The sequence below is a fragment of the Carcharhinus amblyrhynchos genome, chromosome 33, assembly GCF_965287045.1.
Source record: "Carcharhinus amblyrhynchos chromosome 33, sCarAmb.v2.hapA, whole genome shotgun sequence".
Taxonomy (NCBI): Eukaryota; Metazoa; Chordata; class Chondrichthyes; order Carcharhiniformes; family Carcharhinidae; genus Carcharhinus; species Carcharhinus amblyrhynchos.
In genome coordinates, this window is record NC_137356.1 from 282800 (window position 1) to 293792 (window position 10993).

Consider the following 10993-nt stretch of genomic DNA (forward strand, 5'->3'; position numbering starts at 1 on the left):
GGTGTACGGTGTGTTAGCTTTTATTGGTAGAGGGATTGAATTTCGGAGCCATGAGATCACGTTGCAACTGTACAAAACTCTGGTGTGGCCGCACTTGGAGTATTGCGTACAGTTTTGGTCACCACATTATAAGAAAGATGTGGAAGCACTGGAAAGGATGCAGAGGAGGTTTACCAGGATGTTGCCTGGTACGGTGGGAAGGTCTAATGAGGAAAGGCTGAGGGACTTGAGGTTATTTTCGTTAGAGAGAAGAAGGTTAAGAGGTGACCTAATTGAGGCATACAAGATGATTAGAGGGTTAGATAGGGTGGACAGTAAGAGCCTTTTTCTTCAGATGGCGATGGCTAACACGAGCAGAAAAAACTGAGGGGATCTGATTGAGGTGTGCACAATTATAAGAGATATAGATAGGGTAGATAGGGAGAAAGTAGAGGAGTCAATAATCAGGGGACATAGATTTAAGGTAAGGAGCAGGAAATTTAGATGGGAATTGAGGAAAAGAAAATCATTCAGAGGGTGGTAGGAATCTGGAACTCCCTGTTTGAAAGGATGATAGAGGTGGGAGTCTTCATAACATTTAAGAAGCATTCAGATGAGCGTCTGTAAGATCCAATAGGCTGAAGGGCCTCTCTCTGTATTGTAAAGCTCTATGATTCAATGACAGAGAATTTGACCCCACAATCAGGTGACCTGTAGTAATCATTATAATTTTGTTCAGCAGAAAAAGATCAATTTAAAAAATAAATAGCAATAGGTTAAATGTTTAAATATATGGTATTTATATATATATATATATATATATATTTATATTTTCCATGTCGTAGAGACCCAGCAGTAAGTACACATTGAAATGTCCCATTCTCCTGTGATGATACACATATTAACTATCTTTTTGCTTGTCTTCCAGTTCCATGCCAGTGTGGAAGGCAAACTTCCATCTTACAACATGAGGGTAAAACTTCCCACAGCCCAAAAGCTCGATATGTATGATGGTAAGGAACTGAATTTAATTCTCCTTCGTCACAAAAGTTAGCATTACATTGCACTGTTCTAAGACGAACAGTTCCAGCTTCTCCTATCTTTCCACATAACTTTCTTCTCTGGTACCCTCGCCAAGGTTCTGATATCTTCATAAAATGTAGAGTCCAGAGTTGCACACAATACTGTTAGTTTTATAAAGCTGTGGTTCCAGTCACCATCTATTGTTTCAATAACCAACTGTAATGTCCATAATCAATGACAGTGATGCCGGAAACGAATGTACAGAATCTAGGACTCCCATGTCGGATGTCGATGTTGCTGGCAATGTCTGGTTCTCTCTCCTGATTCATGTCAGTTGTTTGCTGAACAAGTGTCACAGCAAAACTTGGTGCAATTTCCTCACCTTCGGTCTGCTTTATGACTCTACAATGTGAGTAGTGGACCAACATCCTGCTGCAACAGTGCCTCCCATTTCTTAACCTTGAACTGCTGCTACATCATTCAATAATATCTAAGGTCGGAGGCTGAAATTTTTGCATAGAAGGCAGAACTCACAAGTCAGGGGCATTTCCAGGTCACAAACCGCCTGGTCCCTCACCGCTGCTACTCATGGGAAACTGAATTGATGTACGATATTCATTGAGATAGAAATGGGGTTACCATCCATTTAGAGGTCCAGGGAGTAGGAATAGAGGTGGGACTATTAAAATGTAGGCCTGATTTTAAACCAATCACAGCAGGCATTATTAAGGCTGCTGTTTAATTGAAGCTGCCACCATTGCTAAGATGTTCCATGAACATAGAACATAGAAAAACTACAGCACAAACAGGCCCTTCAGCCCACAAGTTGCGCCAAACATATCTCTACATATTAGGCTTTCCTATAACTCTCAATCTTACTAAGTCCCATGTACTCATCCAGAAGTCTCTTGAAAGACCCTATCGAATCCGCCTCTACGACGACCGCTGGCAGCCAATTTCACACACCCACCACCCTCGGAGTGAAAAACTTACCCCTGACATCTCCTCTATACCTACTCCCCAGCACCCTAAACCTGTGTCTTCTTATGGCAGCTATTTCTGGCTGTTTACCTGACAGCAAAATCACCTGTTGCAGATTCCCACAGTACATGTTGCCCCTTGCCCCTGAAAATGGTGGTGGGGGGGGGCGGGGGGGCGGTGAGCGCCAGGACACAGCAGCTTGGTATACAGCAATAGTAATAGTGCTGCTGAGGACATGTCTCCACTGAGGCATACAGCTATTAATCAATAGGAACAGGACGCCAATGCCTCATTTGATCTCTCTTGTCCTTCTAGAAGAAATGGGCTCACAGCTCCAGGAGAGGGCACAAGTAGGAGGAAGTGTCTCCTATATTCTCATGATGATGCTGATGGAGAATCAATGGAAATAGCCAAGATTGTGGACCAAGATAGTTGGCTCTGGTGAAATGGATACTGTGGAGATGGTGATTGCAGACAGCAATGCACTCACAAGGGAGTGTATTGCATTCCACCATATTCTACAGCATGTTGAACACCACAAAGGCTTCTTCTCTCCAAAGCTAGCTATCTAGATTTTTCTTGAATTTTCTACAGGTGCAGACATCCATCCATGAAGACTCTCTCACTTCCAGCCAGCAGCCCAAGACTAGCAAAAAACTGAAGTAGCATCATCACACCTTGCAAGTCACCATCCATCAATGCAGATAATCTCATCTTGGTGGATTCTCTTGCACTACCAGAGAGAACCTCACTGGGTGAATGACATGGTATTAGTGAATAGAAGGAACAACCAGAGACATGAGACATTATGAACAGTCCCACAAGTCAAAATTCCCTGATGCAGTGCGTGCTCAGGGGCAGAGGATGGAGGATTCCATCCAACATTTATGCATCATCAAGACTCAGGGCAATCAGCACATCACTCTCCATTGAGAGAGTGGCCATTTTCATGGAAGGCCAAATGTGGCAACATTCAGAATGGATACAGAAGCCGTGTAATGATTTGTACAGAATGTGATACACATTCTGTAGCACTAACCTGTTTGTAGCACTGATGATGCAGTGATATTTGGAAAGCTTGCAAGTTTTGCCTCAACTATTCATAAGATCATAAGTCATAGGTATGTGAATAGGCTATACAGTCCTTTGAGCCAGCTCTGCTATTCAATAAGATTGAGTTTAAAAATTGGCAAGTCATGTTGCAGCTTAGTTAGGCAGCACTTGGAATATAGTGTTCAATTCTGGTCGCCACACTACCAGAAGGATGTGGAGGCTTTGGAAAGGGTACAGAAAAGATTTACCAGGATGTTGCCTGGTATGGAGGGCATTCGCTATAAGGAGAGGTTGGAGAAACTTGGTTTGTTCTCACTGGAATGACGGAGGTTGAGGGGAGAACTGATAGAAGTCTACAAGATTATGAGAGGCATGGACAGAGTAGACAGTCAGCTTTTTCCCAGGGTGGAAGAGTCAATTACTAGGGGGCACAGGTTTAATGTGCGAGGGGCAAGTTTTAAAGGAGGTGTACGAGGCAGATTTCTTACACAGAGCAGTGGGTGCCTCAATGGGAATAGAGGGATATGGTCCCCAGAAGGGTAGGGGGTTTTAGTTCAGTTGGGCAACATGGTCAGTGCAGGCTGGGAGGGCCTGTTTCTGTGCCATAATTTTCTTTGTTCTTTGTTTTTTGTCATAGAGGAGAATGCAGGTACTACTCTTGATTTTTTAAAAATTTGATTTGACTTATTATCACATGTATAAGTATACAGTGAAAAGTATTGTTTCTTGTGTGCTATACAGACAAACACATACTACACATAGCAAAGGAAAGGAGAGAATGCAGAATGTAGTATTTCAGTCACAGCTAGGATGCAGAGAAAAATCAACTTAATGGCTCCTCTGACAGTGAAAGCCTCTGTGCTGTAGGGCCAAGCAACAGAGACTGTTTCTGCAATGGTTCACATTCAAAATGAGGACAATTGCCACATGCATCTCAGCTGAAGCAGTCTGCCTCCACCTCCTCCAAGGCCACAGGGACTGTTTCACAGCATTGGAGTAGATGAGCCTGGAGGCCGCTATGTCTTGTGGAGCACTGAGTGGGTCACTGTGATGTCTTCGTACTGAATCTATGCAATATTTTGCTTTCTTAGCACTCTGTTTGTAGTGACACTTTAAGTCACATATTTGAAGTTCCTTTTATTGCTGGCATGAGAAGAAAATGGGCATGAGGTAGTGAATGAGGTTAAGGATGCTTAACAATGAGGGTAAAGCCTTTGGGCAGATGTGCACCCTTCATTGGCAGTAAGAATTTAAATGTTTCAGCCATAAATATGCGAGAGCACATGTAGCTCAGACTGACTTCCCTACCACATCCTTCATTCTGGGTCAGGGGGATTCAGCTGAAACCTTCTTGAATCAAATGATCCTGGACATTAATAGCATCCTGATCAGATCTGACCGTAGTTGGTCAATGGGTCCAATCAATAACGCACTGCACCCAGGGAATCCAGGATGGTGGTGAAATCCTGTACTTCTTTTGTTGTGAACTGAATGGGGGGGGGGGGTGGATTTTCCTGTCCCCGCCCATCATAGGAATTGTGGCGGGGGTGGGGGGACGACCATGCAAAGATCTGTTGACCTTGAGCAGGATTTTCTGGTTTTGGGGTGAGAGTGGCTGGAAAATCCCGCCCAATGTGTTCTCCAGTTCTGGCACAATAAGGCATCAGGAACCCGCAAGATGCAGTGGTTTGCATCTGTTTGCATGAGACCACCAAGGTTCACAGATCCATGGAAGGAGCCAGAAACGAAAATGTTCAAGGCTGTGATGGATTTGTCAGTTTTGTGTTGGAGGGTGAAGTTTGGATGGATATTTTTTGTTTGATTATTTTTAATGTATTTAAATACAGAAGCAGGCTGTGCCTGGAAGCCTATGTATTTATTCCAGTGTCACCTGCCCCAGCTACTGGTTTAGCCTGGCCCCCCAACCAAAAATTCTACCTGCAGCCAGCTGTTTCTAAAGGTCAAATCACTCGACTCTGTGCTCCTGACCCGGAGCTGAAAATCTGGGCCATGTCTCTGTAACGGCGATTAGATCTAAATCATTTGCCTCCATTTGTGCCACTAATTCATCTATTTTATTGCAGATGCTTTGCACATTTTAATAAAAAGCTTTTTTTTTAAAGACTGCTATTGCCTGTATGATTCCTCATGAATGATGCACAATCACTCCTTCTGCTTGTCTTTCTCCACATATCCCTTTGCATTATTTAAAACTTTACATTTCCAGTGTAATTCCCTGGTGTTGTCATGACAGACTCCCTACTGTGTGCCCACCTTCCTTCATTTTGGCCATATGAAACCCGTGCACCCTCTCCCACTCCCCCCGTGAAACTATTCAGCTGGCCAATTCCAATATTTTCAGGCCCCATCCATCTCCCTTCCTGCCCCACCAGAATTCAAGAATTCAGCAGGAATGACTTCCTACATAAATTACTGAAAGCAAGAGTAACAAAAAAAATCACAGGAATCTGCGATTCTGTGAATCAAATTGGGAGAAGGAGTGAATTCAAGCAGGAATTAATGGGAATCAGACTAAGAGTGTATCTATGTGTACCTCCCTATGCCTATCTCTCTCTTGTCTGTGCCTCTATCCTGCATTCTTTCTTCACCTAACTTTCCTCCTCTCCAGTGATGGGAAATTGAGTTTTCTGATTGCAGATGATGATGACGATGATGATGATGAAGATGATGATGACAGTAGTGATGACAATGGTGACATCGTCACAAGAGCAGTGCTAAAGCGACAATCACAGCAGATTGTTGACTGGAAAACTAAGAGGAAGTCTCGACCAAAGAGAAAGAAGGTGAAACACTGATCAATTCAGGATGGAAGCCCATTTGGTCTCCCCAACTTTGACCATGTTGTGACTCTGGGCTCTCAGGTTTTATAACCATTAGCAGGTTAAAAAAAAAATAAGTAAAGGGGAGTGAGTAAGGGAACTATTTAAATCCATTGATTTTTTGAGCAATAAATTGCTACCTGGTTGCAATATGTGATTGAAATAAGCAGTAGATTAGAATCTTCCTGTCCTCCAGCTGGCCCAGACAACACATTGGAACATACCAGATTCAGACAATAGTTAATTCAAGAAATTCAAAGCAGGTTTGTCAGTATCTGACTAAGAACTTTGGCAGTGACTAATGGACTTGCTGCACATTTGGCGCAAAGTCTTGGGTCCTGTAAGAACATTAAAAGATGGGTAGATCAAGTACTATTTGTGTGTGTGTGTTTTGGGGGGATGGTGAGATGATATTTGTAATTATGATTAGGCTTAACTCCCCTATGACATTTAAGTAAAAGCTTTGCCAGATGTGGTACAGGAACTCAGATAATCCTAGGCCTGTGCTAAGTTAACTGATTTCACCTTGGGCAGCAGGACTATCATATACTGAGCTCAGCATCTCTGAGCATGTGAGGAGTAATTCAGCAGGCAGCCTTTTTGCTCATTGTTATCAAGTGCTGTCTAGATACTAGATAAAGACAACCTTAGGTTAGATTGTGATGTTATCAGTGGCCAAGTAAGCTGCTGATCTGATGTGAGGCGTGCACATAATGGTGATGTCCACAGAACTAATCGCAGCAACTGTCAACACTTCCAGTAGTGAAGAGAATTGCATTAGATACTGAATAACCATCAGTTCTAGTTTTACTGAAACCTATCTTCACAGTTTATCTCAGGAGCCTGATCAGCTCAACCAAAAGTTGGCCTTGACACACAAAGATATTGGCCAACGGTACTTGTCACAAGACTTAGTGAGTTTAGCAAAGGATCAGCAACATCATAAAACCCTACAGTGCAGAAGGAGGCCATTCAGCCCATCAAGTCTGCACTGACAACAATCCCACCCAGACCCTATCCCCATGCATTTACCCTAGCTAGTCCCCCTGACACTAAGGGTCAATTTAGCATGGCCAACCCACCTAACCCGCATATCTTTGGACTGCGGGAGGAAACTAGAGCACCCAGAGGAAACCTATGCAGACATGGGGAGAATGTGCAAACTCCACACAGACAGCGACCCAATCCAGGAATCGAACCTGGGTTTCTGGTGTTGTGGGGCAGCAGTGCTAACCATTGTGCTACTGTGCTGCCACATCCTGCATCTTGCACTTCGAACCCCCAGACTCCAGCTTAATTGAGAAGACTGTAGTGGATGCATTTATGGCTGCAGTGTTCCTGGAAGTAGGAGAGGGTGGTAAAAGTAGTGTAATGAAGATGCCCAGTCCTGACCCACACCCCAGTACAGCCTGCAAAGAAATCTCATAATAAAGTATTTAAATATTTGATGCTACTCATGCTCTACTGAATTAACATCACAAGAGACTCTTCAGCCCTTTATTTTTTACCTTGTGCATGATCCCTTGGTTCAGCTGTTAAATATGATGTAAGTAGAAACATTATCCTGATTTTCTTGGTGAACTGTCTGTGCAGGAGCTTTCTTTATTATTTCTAATTGTATTCTCCATGTTTGTTAAGATTAAATTAAACCCAGAGCTAAACAGTGATGATTTGTTCTTTGAGTCTATTGCACTGGGTACATCTCATGGTGACACTAATACACCTGGTCTTTCAAATGAATTAAATCCAAGTAATTGACAATCACCAATCCTAAGGGAACCTTTTAACTCTGCTAATTTATATTTAATGGGATACTACTCCTGGGAATCCAATTCATTTTATTCAGTAATAGAGACATTATTTGCAAACTCATCAAGACAGATAGCTACTGTATCACCAGCTTTCTCATTAGTGTCAATTATGGCTCAGTGCATAGTTCCTTTGAGTCATAAGGTTGTGTATTCATCATCCCACTCCCAAGGCTTGAGCATAAATTTACACACCTGCTGTAGTACCAAATAAGTGTTGCACTGTCACAAGAGTCACCTTTTGGATCAGATGAGATGTTAGACTGCCTCATTTTCCCTCTTGGGAAAATAGGAGTCCATGCTACTATTTGGATAAGAGCAGGATAGTTTCTGTGTTCTAACCAATATTTATCACTTGAACAATATTACTAAAAGGAATTATTTGGTTGTTACTATATTACTGTTTGCAGGAACTTGCTGTTTGGAAATTTACTGCCACAGACATATAAGATGATGAATGGGATGGATAGGATAGAGGTGGAGAGACTCTTCCCGCTCAGAAAGGACAGTAGGACTAGAGGGCACAGCCTCAAGATAAAGGGGGGGCGGTTTAGAACGGAGTTGAGGAGGAACTTCTTCACTCAAAGGGTGGTGAATCTCTGGAATTCTCTGCCCGTTGGAAGTGGTGGAGACTGCCTTGCTAAATATTTTTAAGACGTGGGTTGATGGGTTTTTGATAAGCGAGGGGATTAAGGGTTATGGGGAGAGGGCGGGAAAGTGGAACTGAGCCACGACAGATCAGCCATGATCTTATTGAATGGCGGGGCAGGCTCGAAGGGCTAGATGGCCTACTCCTGCTCCTATTTCTTATGTTCAAACTAAAATAGTTAAACTTCAATAAAGCAATTAGACTGATTTAAAAAACAGAAACAGGAGTGAGAGTAAAATCATATAGCCCCTCAAACCTGCTCCAACATTTAATACTGTTGTGGCTGATCTACCTCACTCCACTTCCCTGCCAACTTCCCATATCCTTTGATTGCCTGAGTGACCAAAAAATATATTTAATGTAGCTTCTGCAAATAATTATCTCACTGCGAATGTGGTGTAACGGTATCTGAATTATTATTCAGGTTGCAGGCTGGTCACTTTACACACATTTTATGTTTATTGGGTTTATTATTTAGAATGGTACAGCCAGAAGGAGGCCATTTGGTTCATCTTGCCTGTTCCAACTTTTTAAAAGAACATGCAATTCATCCCATACTCCTGCATTTTCCCACCGCCCTTTATCCAATAATAGCCAATTCCATGTTGAAAATTATTACTGAATCTGCTTGTGCACTCTTTCTGTATTCCAGACCATAAAATCCTGCATAAAATATTCTTCTCCTTTCTCATTAATACAGAGAAAATATTTCAGATGATGGAAATCTGAAATTAAAAACAAAAAGTGCTGGAAATTTGCAGTTCAGGCAACATTTGTAGAGAGAGAAACAGAGTTAATGTTTCAGGTTAATGACCTTTCCTCAGAAGTGAGAAAAGTTAGAAATACATTATTTTTTAATGAGGCGAAATGGGAGAGCGTGGAAAAAGAATAGAAGGCAAGGTCTTTGACAGATGGGATGACAGAGGCATCCAATGATAAAAGAGATGTTGATAGAGAGCCAAAGAACCAGGAGCAGAAGTAGGCCATTCAGGCCCTCACGCCTGCTCGGCCACTCAATAAGATCTTGGCTGATCTCATCCCGGCCTCATCTCTATTTTCCTGCCTATTCACCCAGCTACCCAGCCCTTCACACTCTTATTAATTAAAAATCTTCCTCAATGTCCCCGCGTGCAGCACATTCTGGGCTAGTGAATTCCACAGACTCAGGACCCTTTGGGAAGAATAACTGCTCCTCATTTCGGTTTTAAATCTGCCACCTCTTATCCTAAAATGATGACCTCTTGTTCTAGATTGCCCTACAGCAGGAAACATTCTCTCCATGTTTCCTTTGTCAGTCCTCCTCATTATTGTGCACATCTAATTAGATTTCCTCTCATTCTTCTGAACACCAGGGAGTATAGGCCTAAATTGCCGAATCGCTCTTTGTAAAACAATTCCCTCATCTCTGGAATCAATCTAGTGAACCTTTTCTGAACCGCCTACAATGCAACTACATCCCCCCTCAAGTAAGGAACCCAAAACTGTATACAATATTTTAATGGTCTAACTAACGCTTTGTACAATAGCAGTAACACTTTATAGCTTTTATACTCTATTTGAGTAATAAATTCCAAGATTCCATTTGCCTTCCTTACTACCTGTTGTATCTGCATTTTATTTCTGTGATTCCTGAAAGAGAACACCCAGATCCATCTGCATTGAAGCACTCTGAAGTTTGCATAGAAGCATTAAAAAAAGCATAATTAGGCTATTCGGCCCTTCAAACCTGTTCTGCCATTACGATCATGGCTGATCACCAAATTCAATATCCTGATTCCCTCTTCCCCCCACCCCACTTTCCCTTGATCCCTTTAGCCTCAAGAGCTATATTTAATTTCTTCCTGAAATCACACAACATTTTGGCCTCAACTACTTTGTGGTAGTGAATTCTACACATTCACCACCCTCTGGGTGAAGAAATTTCTCCTCACCTCAGTTCTAAAAGGCTTACTTCTTATCCTCAAACTATTACCCCAGTTCTGGACTCCCCTACCATCAGGAACATTCTTTTAATCTACTTATCCAACCCTGTTAGAATTTTATAAGTTTCTATGAGATCCCCTCTCATTCTTCTAAACTCCAATTAATACAATCCTAACTGACATCATATGGCAGACCTGCCATCCCAGGAATCAGCCTGGTAAACCTTTTACTGTACTCTCTCTATAACAAGGACAGCTTTCCTCAGGCAAGGACACCAAAGCTGCACACAATGCTCCAGGTGTGGCATCATCAACACCCTGTACAATTGTAGTAAAACATCTCTATTGCTACACTTAAATCCTCTGGCTAGGAAGGCCAATATACTATTTGCCTTCTTTACTGCCTGCTGTACCTGCATGCTTACTTTCAGCAACTGATGCAGGAGGACACCAATATCTCACTGAGTATTCACCTCTCTCAATCATCATCTGTATTCCTATTTTTGCTACCAAAGTGGATAACCTCACATTTAACCACATTATACTGCATCTGCCATGCAGATGCCCACTCACACCACCTGTCCAACTAATGCTGAAGCATCTCCACAGTGCAGCAGGAAGCCATCTGATATGATTTGATTTATTGTCACATGTATGAGTATACAGTGAAAAGTACTGTATCTTGCACGCTTTACAGACAAACTATACCATACATAGGGAAGGAAAGGAGACAGTACA

General features: G+C 42.3%; 1 protein-coding gene across 1 annotated transcript in view; it reads left to right on the top strand.

Moving 5' to 3' along the window:
- Positions 1 to 7543, top strand: part of odad3 (outer dynein arm docking complex subunit 3) — a 43556-nt gene extending 36013 nt beyond the window's left edge. The window contains exons 12-13 of the mRNA XM_080216344.1: positions 908 to 992; positions 5695 to 7543. Coding sequence (XP_080072470.1) covers positions 908 to 992; positions 5695 to 5852 — 243 coding nt within the window. The 3' untranslated portion in view covers positions 5853 to 7543. The remainder of the gene's footprint in view (positions 1 to 907; positions 993 to 5694) is intronic.
- The last annotated feature ends 3450 nt before the right edge of the window (positions 7544 to 10993 follow it).